This window comes from Eptesicus fuscus, chromosome 13 (genome assembly GCF_027574615.1).
Source record: "Eptesicus fuscus isolate TK198812 chromosome 13, DD_ASM_mEF_20220401, whole genome shotgun sequence".
NCBI lineage: Eukaryota > Metazoa > Chordata > Mammalia > Chiroptera > Vespertilionidae > Eptesicus > Eptesicus fuscus.
This window is the reverse complement of record NC_072485.1, coordinates 67938767-67959776: the sequence shown is the minus strand read 5'-3', so window position 1 is coordinate 67959776 and position 21010 is coordinate 67938767. Positions and strand designations below refer to the sequence as shown.

The window sequence follows — 21010 nt, the reverse complement described above, 5'->3', positions numbered from 1 at the left end:
ATGGTACCTAACACATAGTAGGCCCTCAGTAACTGATATCTCTATTATCAAACAGCAGAGTTTACTTTAAACCACTTAGGTATTTCTCAGAACAACAATAAAGAGGTCCTGTTGGAAGAGGGTGGACAAAGGCTGAGCAGAAGCCCACTGTTGCTATGGAAACGGGCACTGGTAGGCTTTCAAAGCAGTAAATGAAGACAGTCCCTTTGTGGCTACCTTTAATAAACTTTTTCAATGCCTTCTATATGTTAGGAACTGTGCTTGCTACCTTCTCAGCTCTCTTGACAAAGAAGAAGAACAGAATCCAAGGCTCCAGATGTAAGGTAAAATACTCCAAAGCCGGAATTTTGGAAATGTTAATTCAGAACTGGCCTCAATCACAGGGGCATAGACAACAACCTCTATTTTTTTATCTTTTATGTCCAACCAAGTTTCCCTGTTCCCTTTAAGAACCACCTACTGTCTTGCATACATCATGCCCTTCCTCCCCTAGTATGGACTGTTCCCCTAAAATAAAAAGTTCTCTCTCTCTCTAAATCCTACCCATCTTTCAAGACATGATTTTGTAAAGCTTTCTTTGATTCTTCCCTTTTTCTGAAATTATACTACATTTAATCTCAGTAACATACAATAAAGCATTCCGTTCTCTACATTTTTTATATACTTTCATGTAAATAAGTCTTGCCTCTACAATAACAATGTATACTCCCAGTGGGCAAAAACTGGGTATTTGCTTCTTTTGGATTCCCCACAGTGCCTAGGCACAGTTCTGGAACAACTGTAACCATTCAACAAATCCTTATTAACTGGGTAACTATCTGAAGCATCCTCCCAAAATAACAAGTACATTATGTGCACAATCCATATTCCCTCCCTTGCTAGAACCTTATGTCAGAGAAATTTCAGTGGCTTAAACAGAGGATATAATGCACAGCAATATGCTGCTTGGATCCAAAAGACAGATTCTGGGAGTTGGTGATTACACTAGATTTGACCTTTACAGAATTGCAGAAAGAAGACCCTAATAAATCAAGACAGATGCACACACAGCCACATTTGAACATGTGGTGGGCTATCAACTATACCCACTCAGTTTCTTCCATGAAACAGTTGCCTGAGATGTCGATATGAGTATGGAGAAGCCTTCCTTCTATGCATTATTCTTCTTCCCCACCCCGAGGTAAATGTCCATCTGGAAGATCTACTCAAAAAATCTTAACTAAGCAACTAACTTGCTGTCCAAAAAATATATTTATCTCAAAAAATATGAACTATCTTCAACATATATATTATTTTCCTTTCTGTCAAGCTGCATTGCTCCAAAAGAAGAGCTGAACACAAAGCAACACAAAAAGAGCCAATACACTAATCTGTCCCAAGCAGGGTTCTCTTTTACTACTAATTTCTAGACATACTGGGACATTTTCTTGTTTCACAGTAACTAGCCCTGAATATATACAATCCTTCAAGAAGGTAAAAAAGGCAGAGGACGTCAATGGTTCTATCTCTTCAACTCCTCATGCCCCTCTAACCTAATCTACACTCTCCTTTAAGGTTAAAGGTCACAAGAGCTTAACCAGAAAAGGAGCTAGCAGAGCCAACTGACTCATACTGCTAGGCCCTATCTTCTCTACGCCACCAGAGCAAGACTTTCCAAGAAGATGCAATGGAAGTAGGGAGAGCCGAACCAAATGCATGGATCTCAGACACTCCAGAGCCAGCCACAACAGCTGTAAGACTAAAGGAAGAGATATAAGGAGAAAAGTAAGGGATGTAAGAGAGGACAGAAAGCATCTGCTTACCTCCTGAGTGAATCTTCCTCAGAGCTTTCCTCAGGCATATCCTGATGTAAGGCCTCCTGTGATACAGTTCCAGTTCTGCTGGACTGGGTGTAAATTCTTTCCCAGTGGCCTGTCTCCTGATTGAAGGCCACCCCCACAGTCCTCTCCTCCTGCGGACTAGCAGAGCTGCTCAACTCCAGCCTGCTGGAGCTGGGGGTATGGCCCTCAGTCCGCTCAAGAGGGGGTAATTGGCTGCCACTCGATGGCATGCCCTCAAAAGTACTGGAGACCTGCCAGGAGGAGCTGGCCTCGCCAGAGGAGTAGTTAGGTGTGGTTCTTTCCCAACGCAGGGTATCGTTGTTAAATGTTAGCAGATTGTGGCAAGCACGACAGTGATTCAGATGACCACGGGACAGGTTGGAGTTGTTCTCACTGCTGTGTGGGGTGGGCTGGTGGGAGGGGCCTGGCCTCTCAGATTCAATGTTATTATTGAGCATTTCCTGGGCCTGTTGGGTCTGGGGGGGGTCCCCATTCAGGCTCTGGTCCAGCTCCTGAAGCCGGTCATACTCCAAAAAGAAGCGTCTCAGGTCACATGGAAGATCATGGCGAATGCTGCCTGAGTTGTTTTGGCTGGAGCCATTCCCTCCATCCGACTCAGTTGCCAACCCTGAAGCTGGAAAACCCCTCCCTTCTGTGGCTGAAGTGTACACAGATGCTTGAGAGCCACCTTCCTGCTGCCTCAGCACAGACAGCAAAGTCACCGAAGAGGCACTGGTCCTGGGCGGGGGCATGGATTCCGCCTCAGAGCGGGAGTTCAGACTGAGCACTGTCCGGGTCCATTCAGATCCTGTCAGTCCGGAAGCTATTTCTCGGTGATACCTAGAAGGGTGGCTAGACAAAGGGCCTCCCAAAGAGCGACGGGTGGGACCCAGACTGAGGTTGCGGAGCGTGTTGCCGGCAGTGCTGCTCTGGACTGTACTGAAGGCAGACGGCCGGTTCAGGAGGCCCTGGTCCTGCTGCGTTGATGAGGCCTGCTCCGGGGGATGGAAGGGCTCGGTCTGTACAAAAGAAAAGGAAGGGGTAGTAGCCCTGGCAGAAGCAGGGGGAACACTGTCCTGGTGTGGCAAGAGGGAAGGAACTCGAGTGCCAGAGCAGCGGCTGCAAAGGCACAGGATCCCAAGGTGCTGGCAGCACTCAGCTGTGGGGTAACTGACCCGCTGTCGGAGCCTGATGTAAGCGGAAGTCCTGGGGCGCTCCATGGAGGGCTGAGGGGGAGGCGGTGGGGGTGAGGGGGTAGCAGACTCTTGCACTGTGCTTTGCTCTCCCACCTGGATGCCAGAGGAGCGAGAGGACAGCATGTGCAGGAAATTGTGGAGGAGAGGCGTCCGACGAACTGGCTGTGATTGCAGGAGGGCACGCTGTCGGTAGTGAGATAATTCTGTTCCATCTATGGGGATCTCTGGTTCATCATCACCCTGCAGCGTGGACCAAGGTGGGATGGAGGCAGAGCAAGACAGTTAGGTAGAACCTCCAGGTAAACCAAGAAAGCTACTGATAATCATCCAAGAAAAACTTTCACAGACAAGCAACAACTCTACCTCTGAAGTGCTGAGAACTGGCTTCAGATTCAGAATCATCATATGGTATTAAATTATTCCCTTCCAATTAGCAACATTTCTGAATGAGTACAGCTGGCAAACCAATTCTCTTAAAAAAGACATCTTCGTAACACAGAGGCAGTGAGGGAAAGCAAAATGTTAACCAGCCAGAGGCACATGAATGACAATCTATCCAACACTGCCTGGTTACTTCTAATGATGGAATCACTTGGGTTTCGGAATTGACTCCCCTGTCATGATTATGGCTATAACTTTGAATACAGTCTGAAGCTAGTTTTGAATATTGACTGGAGAGAAACACTCGGGCATTGAAAATTAAAGTCTAATACAATCAGAATTCGAACACTCATTTAGAAAATAAGCCACAATTTAGATGGAGTTGGAAATGCTGACTAACTTACCTGCTGATTAGAGGGGTTAACAATTGCTGTGAGTAAGTAGTGTCCAAGAGGATCAAATCTCACCAGACTGAAAACAGAAGAAGAAAGAGACAAAGACATGCATAGAGATTATGCTAATTGAGAAAAGGAAACATGTGTACAAATTTATAGCAATCAATACTGTAATGTCAGATTACTTAGGTACCCACTTCATCCTAGAGACTTTCAAAACTTTCAAAGAGATTAAAATAATCAAGTTTAATACTTCTTATCTTCTTATACTTGCCAAAATAAGGGAATTTGTATCAAAAATAATTTCAAAAAATACCTAGACTTCCATTCCAGGAAGCAGCTACATTAAGCACACATTTTCTCATATCTATGAGCTCATAACAGCAAAGCATAAAATGCTCCCGTACTCTGCCACAAGTTCAGTTCCTCCCTCATATGGTAGCTACACTGCCAAGAAGCATGAGTTCTGGTGACACTGAACAGTTTCAGAGTAACTTGCAGAGTCTATAAGCTAGACTAGACTAGCTTATATCCAACTCTAATACCACGAGAACCAAAGGAAAACTGCATCAGCTTTAATTCAGGCAATGTGTGTTTTCATCTTGAGGGATAAATAAATATCAACTGGTATATCTGATGCATACTTACATCTCCCTCTTGCAGTTTGATAAACATAGATATCTAGGGATAAGCAATTATCCATCAAGCTTCCCACAACCTGAATACCTTTCAGATTTCTCAAAAAAGGGGGCTCTTCCAAACCCAGATAGCTTTGAACCTAAAAAAGATTCTAATGACCCCAGTTTTCAAAGACCAGAAGATAGGCCAATAATGAATAGCTGAAATAAACAAAATTAACTACTTCCCAGCTGACTGGCCAGCTGCTTAAAAGGTAGGAGGAGCACCCTGGCCGGTGTGGTCAGTTGGCTGGGCATGGACCTGTACACTAAAAGGATGCCGGTTGGATTCCCAATTAGGGCACATGTCCAGGTTGTAGGCTCTATCCCCGATAGGAGGCATGCAGAAGGCAGCAATCGATGTTTCTCTCTCTCTTCCTCTCTCTAAAAATCAATAAAAATTCTTAAAAAAAAAAAAAAAGGGTAGAAGGAGCTATAGGGATAACAATCTGTCTCTCAAGGTGAAAGCCAAGTGTAAATGTTCTCTACCATGCTAATCCTATGCCAGACATCACTGGTGGACAGAGGACTCACCGGACTCGTTCCATCTCGCTAGCTGTCTTCACCACAGCAAAGGGCTCCCTTCGGCTCCAATCCCAGAAGTGGATCTCATTCGCAGTGGCAATCAGAAGGAGCTGAGCCGTAGGGTGGAAAGCCAGAGAGGCAATGGCATTGTTGCTATCTGTGAACCAGCTTTCACTGCCACCCTATGAACGAATCAATCCCAAATATTCTCAGGTTACCAACTGCCAGCAAATTGAGATGTCAAATTCTCAAAAGGTCCATATTTAAGGTAAAATTACTATGGCAGGGCATACTTTAAATATGTCCTCTGTAAAACGACGTAGAAAATCAGTGATCAAGCAGTGTCACCAATTTATCAGAAAAATATTACTGTCAGCTCAGTTCTCCAAGTCTTCTACAAGCCACCAGCAATGAGCATCAGTCCAGCTCCTGTTCCTGAAGCCTGGGAAAACTCAAGCTTGGTGCATGACATGGTGTACAACCCACTAGCCATTCACTAGGACAAGGAGCATATTGCTTTCATGATCATGATCAAGAGTACAGTATAATCCTTGCTATAAGGCAACAAAAATCCATCCTGAACACATCTTAGAGCATGGACGGATGGAAAAATAGTTAAATAGGGCATTCATCACAGAATGGAGGCTAGGCTTGCTATCATTTAAGTGGGTAAAGACTACCACTTACTTGGATGTAGTGATAAGAACCTGGCTAGTCTCTCCTCCAGAATTAAGAACCCAACGGTAAACAAGTCTCTGAATTTAGAATACCAAAGACAAGAAAATACTTACGTGTAAATCCCAAATCCTAACCTCCCCATCCAGGCAGCCAGAAGCAATAAGGCCTGAGATGGTGGGATGGAAAGTGACACACCACGGAGTGCGACGGTGTCCAATCAGAGAATGAACACACTTGCCAGTCTTCACCTCCGTAATATAGATATTATGGTTCACGTGGGTGGAGGCCAAGAGAGTCCTAGGAAATCAGAGTACAAAGTCAATGTGAAGCACGTGGGAGGGGAACAAACTGTCAGCTTTGGGTAACACAGAAAATTGATACTATTCCCCATCCCAGGACAAAAAAACTACCCTTCGGGCATTACAAACAGCAGAAATATTCTGATCTTTAAAAGCTTCTGAATTCTCCACACTGTCCCCAAATGAACAAAACCCCTTCAGAGAATATTTTTTTCTAGCCGGGAAACTATCACACCATTGGTGGCCCATGCAAGGAATGATTATTGAAAAACTTTCCAAGTTTTGTCCTTCGATGTATTAGTTTTCTTTGCTTATTCCTATTATTTTTATGGTCAGAACTGCTCGTCTATTTTCTTTCCCTTTCTGATACACTGTCAAAGCTCTGTTCATATAGTGCTTCAAAGAGCCTTTAGGGGTTTGACTTGAAGGATCAAGTTAGGTCAAATACACAGAAAGCAATGCTATCACAAGTCTTAAGTAATAGATAAGTACTAGGTACCTGTCTGGGCTGAAAGCCAGTAAGAAGGTAGAGCGTGGACTATCCGGCAGTTCTACTCTCTGGGAAACAAACAAAAAAAAGTTTAAAAACATTATTTATAAACTATGGCCCACTCTACCTCAAAAATACACGAACCTGTCTAGATTAGTATTCACAGGGTAAATTTACAAACGACATACTGATGAAGCTGCAAATTGAGAAAGACAAATCTAAATTAGCTTTAGAAAAAATGTCTAACTGTAAAGAAAAAGGTACTTCTAGCCCGTAAGTTCTTCCAAATTTGTTTTACCAAACTTCTCTGCCCGGCCCTAGCTGGTTTGGCTCAGTAGGGGCCCGGGCTCGATTCCAGTCAAGGGCACATGCCCGGGTTGCAGGCTTGATCCCTAGAAGGGGGCATGCAGGAGGCAGCACATCAATGATTCTCTCTCATCATTGATGTTCTACCTTTTTCTTTCCCTTCCTCTCTGAAATCAACAAAAAGTTATTTATTTTTTTAAAAACCTCCCTGCCCGGCTGGTGTAGCTCAGCGGTTGAGTGTCAACTTATGAACCAGGAGATCACAGTTTGATTCCCAGTCAGGGCACATGCCTGGGTTGTGGGCTCGGTCCTCAGTAGGGGGTGTGCAGGAGGCAGCAGATCAATGATTCTCTCTCATTGATGTTTCTGTATCTCTCTCCCTCTTCCTTCCTCTTTGAAATCAATTAAAAATATATATATATATATATATAATTATATACACATATGTATATATATATTTTTTAAATCTCCCTAAGTTACATAGTATATCTATTCTAGTACGCAAAATAAATTACACCCCAACTCTATGTCATTAACCCAACCCAAGGTCCCATTCTACTGTCACCCCTAAACAAACTCAATGTCAAAAATAACCATTTTTCTTACCTTGCCCTCCCATTTCATCCACCGGGTTTTATCTTCCACCAGCTCCTGCAGAAGCCGCTGAGCTCCGAAGGTCCGAGTGCCCCGTTCTCGCCCCCAGAGTATGCGGACAGCATTTTTCTCTGGAACAACCTTCATGGTGCTCAGTAGCCACTGTGACACCAGGCACAGGAAGAAAAGGAGCAAGCAATAGCTCCACACGCTGAAGCAGCTAAAATGAGGCCATTAAGGTCCTTGTAAGTTGTCTTCATGGAAATCTAAAGTATGAACATTAATGTCAAAGAACAGGTATTCTGCAGAGAAGCTTCCCATTGCAAATACGAATCTAACTCAGTTCCTTTTTCTCATCCATCACAATCCCTAAGAACCGTGGTCGGCAAACTTCGGCTCACGAGCCACATGTGGCTCTTTGGCCCCTTGAGTGTGGCTCTTCCACAAAATACCACGGCCTGGGCGAGTCTATTTTGAAGAAGTGGTGTTAGAAGAAGTTCAAGTTTAAAAAATTTGGCTCTCGAAAGAAATTTCAATCGTTGTACTGGTGATATTTGGCTCTGTTGACTAATGAGTTTGCCGACCACTGCGTAAGAACATAAACTTGTCACAAATAAAAGTGCTACTAAGATGTCAACTAGCAGCAATATATATATATATATATATATACACACACAAACATATATGCAAATATTAAAGAATTGTGGCTCCTCTATACAATGAAATATGCAGCCCAATCAAATGGTGTACAAAATCCTATATAATAAAGAGGGAATATGCAAATTGACCATCACTCCGTCACAAAGATGACTGCACCCACAGCTGAGGCCAAGTTCCCATAAGGAGCCTTAACGAGCAATCAGCAGTGACCTGAGGCTACACCCTCCCTCGCCCCCGTGGGGCTTGACAGGGGACCTCAGGTCTCGACCCCGCCCTGGCACCAGGCCAGGGGACCCGAGACCACGCCCCCCGCCCGGTGGGGCTTGAAGAGGGACCTCAAGGTGTATTTCCAGTCCTGGTGCTGGGCTAGAAGACCTCAGGCCGCGCCCCCCAACAGGTGGGGCTTGACAGGGGACTTCAGGCCGCGACCCCCACCAGGCCGGGGGACCTCAGATTGCACCCCCCACCGGCGGGGCTTGACAGGGGACCTCAGGCCATTCCCCCGTGCAGCACCGGGCCAGGGGACCTGAGGCTGCACCCCCCCTGCCTGGTGGGGCTTGACAGGGGACCTCAGGCCATGCCCCCCACCCAGCAGGGCTTGACGGGGGACCTGAGGCTGCGCCACCCTGCCAGTGGGGCTTGACAGGAAACCTGAGGCTAAGCCCCCTCCCGGTACTGGGCAGGGGGACCTGAGGCTGTGCCCCCTCACCTGGCAGGGCTTGATGGGGGACCTCAGGCCATGCCCTCCACGCAGCAGGGCTTGACAGGGGATCTCAGCCCATGTCCCCCACCTGGTGGGGCTTGACGGGGGACCTCAAGGCATGCCCCCCGTCCCGGTCTGGGCTGGGGGACCTCAGACCATGCCCTCCATCCTGGCGCCAGGCCAGGGGACCTGAGGGTACGCCCCCCTGCCCAGCAGGGCTTGACAAGGGTGGGACTGACCGGGTCTGGATCTAGCCCAATGCGAGGGGCCGGCAGGGTTTGGGTCTCACGCGATTTTGAGGCGTATGTGGGTGGGTGGGGACTTGACTCTGGGTCCCGTGATGCACCCGACTCTGACAGGAGGAAGGTTTTCATATACATTTTACTAATTTTCTTTCATCTCTGACACTTCTATTATAGAGAAAGGGAAAATAGCAATATTAAATTATTTCCTCTAATCCCCTTTTAATGTGCACAAATTTCGTGCACCAGGCCACTAGTAATATATATAAATATTATTCGTTGCAGCACTGTTTCTTCAACTCTATTATGAAAATTTCAAATTGTACAGAAAGTTTTTAAAACAGTGAAACAATACATTATTCACCACTCAGACTCAAGAATTGTTAGTACTTTGTCAAATTTGCTTTATCTAACTCCATCAACATGTGTTTGTTTGTTTGTTTGTTTTTTCTGAAAAACACTCTAACCTTATATACCCCATTATGCATTTCTTAATAATAAGGACTTTTAGCTTCATAACCACAATACCATTATCACACCAATTATCTACGTAATACTCAGTCTTCATTAAAATTTCCCCCAAAAAAACGCCTTTAATAAGTAGGCATTTTTTTTTTTTTTAAATATATTTTATTGATTTTTTACAGAGAGGAAGAGAGAGAGGGATAGAGAGTTAGAAACATCCATGAGAGAGAAACATCGATCAGCTGCCTCTTGCACACCCCCTACTGGGGATGTGCCCGCAACCAAGGCACATGCCCCTGACCGGAATCGAACCTGGGACCCTTGAGTCCGCAGGCCAACGCTCTATCCACTGAGCTAAACCGGTTTCGGCAATAAGTAGGCATTTTTTAAAATCCAGAATTAAATCAAGACTCAAACATAGAATTTGGATACCATGTCTCTTTAGTCTCTTTTATTCTAGAACTAGAGGCCCGATGCACGAAATTCGTGCCAGAGTAGGCCTTCCTTCCCCTGGCTGCTGGCACCCGGGACCCAGGCTTCTCTCACAGCCCCAGCTTTGTCCAGAAGGTGGTCCGGAAGGACATCTGGTCTAATTAGCATATTACACTTTTATTATTATAGATGGCGTTAGGTTTGTTTTGGTTGGTTTTGTTTCTGTTTATTTACAACACAAGTTTTTTTGGTGTGTGTTTTTTTACAACACAAGGTTTTTTAAAAGACCAAGATAGTTGACTTATAGAATCTCTAACATCCTAGTTTTATTTAATTGTTCCTTCACAGTGCCATTTAGCCTGCCTCTCTATCCCTTATATTTCCTATAAACAGGTTAGGTCTAAAAAACACTGATTAGATTTAGGTTGGTTTTTTTTTTTTTGGAGAATGCTTCACAGGTGATGCTATCTATAAACCCCCTGGTATAGTACATCAGGTGGCACATATTCTCAGACTGTCCCACTTAGTCAGACTTGGTAACTTATGTGATCACTTGGCAAAACATGATCACTTGGTTGGATTTGTAGCAGCCAGAAAGCTCTTTATAAAGGTGTATTTCTCCCTTTACAATGATAATCTGTGGCTAACATTTGGCACCATGTGAATATCCTGTTCTTCCTCGATCTTTTGCTTACTGGTTTAGCAGTCATTGATGCTTTTTTCTTGAACTGTTTCACTTGGGGGAAGATTTCCTAATGTCATCATTATTTCTACATTTATTAGCTGGCATTCTGGAAAGAACTGACCTTTAATAACTGAAGCAGATTAAATCCTTACTTTTTGGCCTTTAATAACTACTTCTTTCTTATTGTTTATAATAACAAAAATTGGGGACAACCCAAGTGTCCATCTAAAAGGGATTAAATGGCCCAGCCAGTATGGCTCAGTGGTTGAGTGGCGCCTCATGCACCAAGATGTTGCCAGTTCGATTCCGATCGACTTGCAGGCTCAATACTGGGCAGGGGAGATGTGGGAGGCAGCCAACCAATGTTGATGTTTCTCCATCATGGATGTTTCTATCTCTCACTCCCTCTCCCTTCCTCTCTCTCTAAAAGGTAGTAAATGACTAATCTACATAAGGAAGATTCTCTGGGTACTGACAACGAGAGACCTCCAAGATACATTGTTAAAGGGGGACGGGGGGGGGGGGGGGAGGCAAGGTACAGATCACTATACATAGTAATGCTACCGTTTGAATAAGAGAACTTAACAGTCACTTATTAGAAACTGAAGGAACAAGGTGAATGGAAACAGTGATGGAAGCAAGACTTCCACCTTGCTTGTTTTATGTCATTTTTAAATTTTTGAAATGTATTACCTATTAAAAATTTATTTTTGAAATATTTAATGATGTGAAAAATACATGTTAAGTGAAAAAAGCAGAATGAAAAATTATATACGTGGTATAATCCCAATTTTATTTTTTTAAAAGATATTGGAGAATAATGACATAAACGAAATATAAAAAGATACTAACCAAGGTTATCTTTGGATAGTGGGACTAGAGTGATGTAATAATTAGAAAATGCAGTGTTCTTTTTACTTTTTAAATTTAAGAAGTAATAAATGCTTATTGTAAAAAGTCAAACAACAAATTGGCTCTTTACATTTTAAGAAAGGCGGCAATCTAAAAAAGTATACAACTAGATTCATCCAAATACTCAGAAGGAAAAATATTTATAGCCTGTGCTGAAAGGAGTTTTCTCCCTGGAATATTAAAATGTAAAAAGAAAGAAAGATTCTATGGAAGGACACAACTCACATGTTCCTCGTCACATACAAAACACAGTTCCCTAAGGAGTGACAAAGGAACAAACTCTAGCCTTTATCCTCATGATACAGCTCTCATCCCTCATTAATTAGTGCATGATATATGTATGTAAACAGAAAATGTCAACATGCTGTAAGCCAACCTTCTGAATAAACCAAGGATGAACTAACTGGAAGGAAACAATCTCCTTGGTGACTCTGACAACTCGTGGTTTAAAACCAAAAGTCTGGAAGTGAAACTGCCTCGCAGCTTAATAATTACTAGCCAGTAAGGTGCAGAAACACAGTTCCCATTAGTTCACCTTAACCCTTCACTGAGTCTACAACTCTTTATGAGCCTATAATTCTTTAACCTAATATAGAGAATTTCTGAAGAAATTCGTTTTGAGGGTCCCTTGACCTAACAGTGCAATATAAATGTACTTTCTAAGAAATAATTTTAAACTATTTATAATCTTGTAACATGTGGTGAAAACAGCAGCAGTCTAATTCCTTAAAAAAATAAAATAAAAAATCTGATCTTTGACTTCATGTAATTCATGAGGAAAACGAATATATAGGTCACAAACATCAACTGATCCAGAAAACTGTGATGCAACCTGGAGTTTCTACAGGTATCAAAAGGAAGACAAAAGAACTGCTATAAATACCAGTTATCAAGAAATCTAAAAAAAACTAAAGCTCAGGATTACCAAAGAGCTTGACTATCAATTCCCAGGGACCTAAACACACTGAAAGTTCAAACAAGAGAAAGTCTAACTGATGGCAAGAAGTCAAAGGGACTAAAACAATTGCACAGTTTTTCTTTTGTCTGAAGAAAAATATTTGCCTGTGTTTCTTTAAAAGGATATACGACTTCTCTCCTGATATACTTCTTACCGCCACCTGAAAAGAATGTTTACTTGGTTCTCTATAAAGAACAAAAGGAATTAAATCCAACTAAAGTCAGACTGACCTGTAGCTGAGGAGGAAGTGCCAGCCAAGCGTATTTTTCATGCCTCTTTTTAAAAAGAAGGAAGAAAAAAGTTTCCCAATCTGTCCCTTAAACCAGACTGAGAGAAAAGACGCCAAGAGCAGCTTCTGTGAAGCCATTTCAGTCCTCAGAATGTATTCTCAATCATCAAAAGCCTCGTGCGATTAGAACCAAAAGTACACAACTGCGATAAAAAGAGTGGGGCAAAAGTAGGTTTACAGTTGTTTGTATGGCAAATAATACAATAATCAATAAATAATAATACAAGAATAAACTGTTTCCCATACACACAACTATAAACTGCCTTTTGCCCCACCCTGTATACATAACACAAATGCCAAGATTCTACCCCCTGTTTCCCATCCCACCTCCCCTAACATAACTGAGCACTCTAAAACGTTAGGAAGATAAACCACCTTTAAAGATCTTCTCTGCTTAATTCTAGGACATAATTATATTTTACAACTACTAATAAAAAATCACCAGTGGGAAGGAAAAGTTGGATTTACAGGTTCTCCTTGCAATGTGATCATCTTATGCCAGCAGTATTGCTCCACCTCCTAGCTATGTGACTTTCAGCAAGTTATTTAACCTCTTTGAGACTTCGTTTCCTCCTGTATAAAATAGGAATCACAGTATCTGCTTCATCAGATTGTTGTGAGGCTCCAATAAAGAGTGAGAGAGCTGTTAATTACTGTTGTCCTTAGTATTCAATCCTCTTTGGGGTTTACTATGGTTTCCCACACCAAATGATAAGACCCCAGAGACCCAAGATGCCACAAATTCCTAAGACTATCGGATTTCTAAGAAACATTTCAAAGGCTGTTACCAGACAACAAAGTAAAATGAATATACTCAGGAAAATAAAGTATATTTACGTGGCAAAAATAATCAAATGAGATCTGGGCAACCTGTACATAAGTGAATTATAAAACAAAACAAATGCCCTGGTCAGGTAGCTCAGTTGGTTACAACTTATTTGATCCCCAGTCAGGACACATACAAGAATTACCAATGAAAGCATAAACAAGTAGAACAACAAATCAATGTTTCTCTTTATCTCCCTTCCTCTCTCTTTCTAAAATAAATAAAAATTTTAGACCTGGAAGGGACTTCACAGAGTGTAATCACCTCATTTATCCGAGTTACTGCATCTCTCCCCACTTCACTACGTTCCTGGAGGCAGCCTAAGAGTCATTCGAATCAGCTAGGTGATACCAACATATATATTCCATTACATGCTGTATTCAACCCAAGGTTAACACTTCAAAAGGAAAAAAAAAATCCTTTAAATACTAAATCTAGGATCACTTGTGTAAGTAAAGGTCTCCAAACAACTGGCAAATTAACCACAAAATGTCAGGCCTTTCATTAGAGGCCTAAAAGTGGTCCAGTACTTTTTAGAAACTGCACATGGATTGAAATACACAGGGTTTTCTGCAGTTGTCAGCTTTGCTTTCATTAATAGGACTTTATACAAGGCATTTCAGGACACTTCAAATGACAACCTATAGAATACAAATCCAAAATGTGATCACCCCAGGCCAGGGCTGAAAAACAGCATATTTAGAACAAGTATAGAGGCAGTGTTTATATTCTGAAAGTGGGATAGGAATACGGGAGGTTATATTTGAGAATGCCAGATATAAATGTGATGTGATTTAATGGGCAAAGGTAAGACTAAGAAGTTCCCATAACTGATTTTTTACCAATGAGTTGTTACATAATCTTGGACAAACCACACTCTTCCTGAATTTCAAGTTTTCCTCCATGTATGAACTGAAAGTAGTTACTGTTCACCTTCTATCTTAAAAGAACTATGTCTTTTAAGATAGAAATGGAGTACCTTAGAAGAAAGAGAGTACAAAAATTCAAGGCAGGATTACTACTTTTCAAAGTAAAAGCCAAGTTAGGAACCAACAATAACCAGAGTAATAAATGGGAGTTCACACATAGATGTGTGGCACCTACAGTTCTGAGAAAGTACAAAGGAAACTACAGTGGCTATGAAACATAATCAGAGAGTATCTGACAAATTGAAAGCAAATAATTTTATAGAATCAAAACCAACACAACCTATATACAGTCCCTTTAAAAGAAGCAAAAACCCATAAATAAAATGTTTACAGACATACCTGCACCCTCTACCTCATTTATGTTCAAAATTACAAATACTCTAAATTACAAGTGGTCTGTCCATGTAGAAAGTCAGGCTAAGAGGTAATAATCAGTCAAGTACCTGGTACAAAGATTGTCAGCCCAAATTTACCAAGAGTTGAGTAAGCAATGTAACCTCTTTTTGTTCTCATATCCACTACCACCCCCAACATTTTTTATATATGAACTCAGAATAAGGCAGAACTCTCCACAATATATCACAAATTGGCTAACAACTTTACAAAATGCTTTGATACAAAACTAAATAAATTTTATTACTGTTATTATAACAAAGGGGATAAAAAAGCACCAATTTTTCTGCTACAAATTTTGCTTACAAGGTGTAGAGCTTTCTAAAATAATTTACGATGCCAAGACCGGTTTGGCTCAGTGGATAGAACATTGGCCTGCGGACTGAAAGGTCCCAGGTTCGATTCTGGTCAAGGGCATGTACCTTGGTTGCGGGCACATCCCCGGTAAGGGGTGTGCAGGAGGCAGCTGGTCGATGTTTCTCTCTCATCGATGTTTCTAGCTTTCTATCCCTCTCCCTTCCTCTCTGTAAAAAATCAATAAAATATATATAAAAAAAAAAAAATAAAAAAATAAAATAATTTACGATGATGTAACCTAATGTCCAAATCACAGGAAAGTTTGTGATCAAAACCAGAAACAGAAAGCTTTAAGTCCCAAATTGAGACTGACAATCTTCCATACTCCCATTTACCTCAGAAGCATAAAGAAAAAAGAAATGACATTTTTGTGGGGTTTTTCTAAACATTTTTTTAACAGACTTCATTTTTTAAATATATTTTTATTGATTTCAGAAAGGAAGGAGAGGGAGAGGGAGAAGGAGAGGGAGAGGGAGAGAGAGAAGAAACATCGATGGTGAGTATCATTGATTAGCTGCCTCCTGCAGGTCCCCTACTGGAGATCGAGCCAAAAACCCGGGCATGTGCCCTTGACCAGAATCAAACCCAGGACCCTTCAGTACACAGGCCAACGCTCTATCACTGAGCCAAACCAGCTAGAGCAAAGAAATGATGTTTTAGCCGAAACCGGTTTGGCTCAGTGGATAGAGTGTCGGCCTGCAGACTCAAGGGTCCCAGGTTCGATTCCGGTCAAGGGCATTTACCTTGGTTTCGGGCACATCCCCAGAAGGGGGTATGCAAGAGGCAGCTGATCAATGTTTCTCTCTCATCGATGTTTCTAACTCTCTATCCCTCTCTCTTCCTCTCTGTAAAAAATCAATAAAGATAAAAATAAAAATAAAATAAAGAAATGATGTTTTATCTGCAAACTATTCGGGAGGAAACAGTGTTGAGAACACAAGAACCCCTGAAGACTCAAGGAAGAACAAAAAAGAAACTACTAAACCTAAAGGAAAATTAAGTCAAGTTTTGAGTCTTAAACTATCAAACAAATCAAGACCAGGACGGCTACTCTTAAGTGCACAAAACTGGCAAGAGATCTATTAGCAAGCAAAGAAAAAAGGTAGCTTTTGAAAAATTTTATTTGAGAAAAGGTAGTTTCTGATGAAAGAAATTTCAGAGGCAAAAACAATTTAACCCCAGAAATGGGAACTGACCCCAGCTGCCTCAGGCAAACAGGCCTAATGACTTCGGCAACAACATACCTTTCATCCACCAACAGTATTAGGAGACTAAAGTAGAGCCAAATCACAAAGGATTACATCTTTCTATTTCTACATACCCTCCTCCCTGGAGCACATTGCTCCCTACAATTCTTGGAAACCCCGGGAACCACAGCAACAGTATTGTAAAAAGCTTTAGGAACATTAATCCAAGGATCCTCTAAGTTCCAGGACAGATGAGATTATTCACCAGCCAAATAAAAATAAAACCTGGAAGAGGCTAAGAAATTCAGGTAGGTTCGTGATGAGTCAGTCGCCAAAGCAGGATTTGAATTCAGGCTTTCCCCTCAGATACTATCAGAGCTTGACTCCCAGTCCTTGGCTCAGCAGATACTGTGTTCAGTGTTCTCCAATGTTAGAGTCAGCCCAGGTCAGGTTCTTGGCTGACTAGAATAGGGAAAGAAAAGTTTCCCTCTAAAAAAAAATAAAGTTTCCCTCTAGGCTTCAGGAAAAGAAGTCAAATTATTAAGTGCAGAGTTCTTATGCTAAAAGCTCCAGATGCCCCTCCACCTTGCCAATCACATTTCTCAGCCAATCAAAATAAGACACTGGATTTAAGATCCTAGTCACTTTAAGCTCTGACTAGAAGCTGGATTCCATTTTCCCAACTTTCCAAATATGGCCTGGAGGTCAATTCCTCCCAGGATACCAACAACAATCAAGACTTAACTACAACAAGGCTGTGCACACAGTCCACAAAGGGATGCACCAAGAGTGTCCACCTCAGGTAACTGGGGAGGCTGAGCCACTGGGCCCTATAGGACACCTAGCACACAAAGCTACTCTACCAACTCAGGGAAGCAGTGAAAATGCAGAGACAAAGAAACAGATCACAAATGAAAAGAAATGGAGGAAAGCAAACGACTGGACATAGAGTTCAAAACCACGGTTATAAGGTTTTTCAAGAATTTCCTAGAAAAGGCCGATAAATTTAGCCAGACCCTCAAGGATATGAAAAAGGACCAATAGAAATTAACTCTTTGCACTCGCTTGCTTTTTTCTCGATTCCTTTATTCTACTCGGGATTTAATTTTTTAAATACCCCAGATTTTACAAAGCACGGCAGTAGAATAAAAAACTGGAGTTTCTTTTCATACAAACTTATTTATTTGGATTTTTTTATATTTCAAATTATTGATACATTCAATACAATTCGACATACGAGCTGATACCGATGCTAACCGTGTCGAGTCACACTCGACATCCGAGTGCAAAAGGTTAAACATACACTGACTGAAATAAAAAATATTATACAGAGACCCAGCAGCAGACTAGAGGATCACAAGAATCAAGTCAAAGATTTGAAATACAAAGAAGCAAAAAACACTCAACCAGAAAAGCAAAAAGAAAAAAGAATCCAAAAATATGAAGATAGTGTAAGGAGCCTCTGGGACAACTTCAAGTGTACCAACATCCGAATTATGGGGGTGCCAGAAGAAGAGAGAGAGCAAGATACTGAAAACCTATTTGAAGAAATAATGACTGAAAACTTCCCCCACCTGGTAAAAGAAATAGACTTACAAGTCCAGGAAGCGCACAGAACCCCAAACAAAAGGAATCCAAAGAGGACCACACCAAGACACATCATAATTAAAATGCCAAGAGCAAACGACAAAGAGAGAATATTAAAAGCAGCAAGAAAAAAACAGTTAATTACATATAAGGGAGCACTCATACATACAACTGTCAGCTAATTTCTCAACAGAAACTATGCAGGCCAGAAGGAAGTGGCGAGAAATATTCAAAGTGATGAATAGCAAGAACCTACAACCAAGATTACTCTACCCAGCAAAGCTATCATTCAGAATTGAAGCTCAGATAAAGAGCTTCACAGATAAGAAAAAGCGAAAGGAGTTCATCACCACCAAACCAGTATTATATGAAATGCTGAAAGGTATTCTTTAAGAAGAGGAAGAAGAAGAAAAAGGGTAAAGATAAAAATTATGAACAACAAATACATATCTATCAACAAGTGAATCTAAAAATCAAGTGAATAAAAAATCTGATGAACAGAATAAACTGGTGAATATAATAGAAACAGGGGCATAGAAAGAGAGTGGACTGACAATTCTCGGGAGGAAAGGGGTCTGAGGGGTGTGGGAAGAGACTGGACAAAAATCGTACACCTATGGATGAGGACAGTGGGGGAGAGGAAAGGGCAGAGGGTGGGGTGGGAACCGGGTGAAGGGGAGCTATGGGGGGGAAAAGAGGAACAATTATAATAATCTGAACAATAAAGATTTATTAAATTTTTTTAAAAAATTTAAAAACCACTAGTCTGAAACAGAAGACTGTCTTTTCCATCTCAGCTTTGCCATTCATCATTTATATAACCTTACAAGAGATACCACCATCCACTTAATAGGTCTGTAATGAATATTACATAGAACAAATATAAAATTACCAGCATATCGTAAATATTCAAAAGTTGGATCCCCTCTCTTTTATCCTGTAGAGGTAACAGTGGTTGCCAATTCAAGAAGGCTCAGCCCAAACCGGTTTGGCTCAGTGGATAGAGCGTCAGCCTGTGGACTGAAGGGTCCCAGGTTCGATTCCGGTCAAGGGCATGTACCTTGGTTGCGGGCACATCCCCAGTGGGGGGGTGTGCGGGAGGCAGCTGATCAATGTTTCTCTCTCATCGATGTTTCTAACTCTCTATCTCTCTCCCTTCCTCTCTGTAAAAAATCAATAAAAAAAAAAAAAAAAAAAAAAGAAGGCTCAATGCAGCCCAGCCAGCGTGGCTCAGTGGTTTCAGGCTCGATCCCCAGTGTGGGGCATGCAGGAGGCAGCTGATTGATGATTATCTCTCATCATTGATATTTCTGTCTCTCTCTCCCTCTCCCTTCCTCTCTGAAATCAATAAAAATATATTTTAAAAAAAGAAAAGAAGCCCTAGCCGGTTTTACTCAGTGGACAGAGCATTGGCCTGCGGACCAAAGGGTCCCGGGTTCGATTCCGGTCAAGGGCACGTACCTTGGTTGCAGGCTCCTCCCTGACTCGAACCCTGGTCAGGGCTCGTGCAGGAGGCAACCAATCGATGTGTTTCTCTCTGTCTTTCCCTCTCCCTTTCACTCTCACTAAAAATCAATGGAAAAATATCTTCGGGTGAGGATTAACAACAAAAAGAAAGAAAAGAAAGCTCAATACGTATATTTGATGATATCTTCAAATCAGGAAACAAGTAAATACTCCCATAGCTCAACTAAAATAAACCTAATAAATCCTTCATTAAAGGTACCAATGGGCCAAAACCAGTTTGGCTCAGTGGATAGAGCGTCAGCCTGCGGACTGAAAGGTCCCAGGTTTGATTCCGGTCAAGGGCATGTACCTTGGTTGCGGGCACATCCCCAGTAGGGGGTGTGCAGGAGGCAGCTGATTGATGTTTCTCTCTCATTGATGTTTCTGGCTCTCTATCCCTCTCCCTTCCTCTCTGTAAAAAATCAATAAAATATATTTTTTTAAAAAAAGGTACCAATGGTAGTAATACCACCTAACTCAGCTTAGCTTTCCAGTCAACGGCCCTTAAACTTCAAAGCCCAATTTTGATGAGACAAGAGATCGCTTACAAGATACCTTAATGCAGACGCTACACTGAGTGGCCAGATTATTATGATCTCTGAACACATAATAATCTGGCCACTCTGTGTGTGTGTGTGTTTATATATATACCGTATTTTCCAGCGTATAAGACGACTTTTTAACCCAGGAAAATCTTCTCAAAAGTAGGGGGTCGTCTTATACACTGAGTGTCATCTTATAGGGCGGGTATATCCCAAACTCTATATTTTAACTGGAAAAGTTGGGTGTCGTCTTACACGCCCAGTCGTCTTATACGCCGGAAAATACGGTATATATTAGAGGCCGGGTGCATGAATTCATGCATGGGTGGGGTCCAGCCAGCCTGGCCAGGGGGAGGGGACATGGGCAGTTGGCCGGCCTGCCTGCTGGTTGAACTCCTGCTCCAGGGGACAATTTGCATATTAGCTTTTTATTATATAGGATATACACTGAGTGGCCAGATTATTATTCGTTCAGAGATCATAATAATCTGGCCACTCAGTGTAAGTGCCAGATTGAATAAACTAATGCTGTTCTGAGCACCTTAACATTGGTACTTCCTGAGTGAAGCATTTAAACTGGAAACTTAATATTGCACTTAATGAATATTTTTATATTCATGTTCTGCAACAGAATCTAATGAGCATTTGCCTATCTTCTGGGCTTCTATTTCTCCAGGCACCACCAACCAAAAATATGGTTACATCATGTGTACCTTCATCTAAGTAATTTTAACCTGGCATGTCCTAAACTAGTAATTAAAAATCTATTATCTTAGCCGGTTATTGATAATATGTTCCCATTTCTACATGTATAACAGGAGACCAAATTAATTTTTATATGAAAGACTTTATCAATCTGAATCTAAACCCAGCCAACAAATCTCAAATACATACTCTATAGAAGCTACAGATGTTGGCTTTGATCCCCATGGTTTAGGAAGAAAATTATAATAAAAGTAATATCATACAAACAAAT

General features: G+C 41.7%; 1 protein-coding gene across 5 annotated transcripts in view; it reads right to left on the bottom strand.

Moving 5' to 3' along the window:
* Positions 1–21010, bottom strand: part of AMBRA1 (autophagy and beclin 1 regulator 1) — a 171461-nt gene that overhangs the window by 135936 nt on the left and 14515 nt on the right. For 3 of the 5 annotated variants that reach the window (XM_054724711.1, XM_054724713.1, XM_054724712.1), the window contains exons 2-7: positions 7374–7627; positions 6471–6529; positions 5786–5969; positions 5004–5176; positions 3802–3868; positions 1803–3256 (exon numbers count right to left, since the gene is read on the bottom strand). In XM_054724711.1, the coding sequence (XP_054580686.1) occupies positions 1803–3256; positions 3802–3868; positions 5004–5176; positions 5786–5969; positions 6471–6529; positions 7374–7508 (2072 nt within the window). In that variant the 5' untranslated portion in view covers positions 7509–7627. The remainder of the gene's footprint in view (positions 1–1802; positions 3257–3801; positions 3869–5003; positions 5177–5785; positions 5970–6470; positions 6530–7373; positions 7628–21010) is intronic. The other 2 variants (XM_054724714.1, XM_054724715.1) reach the window with 1 other exon arrangement.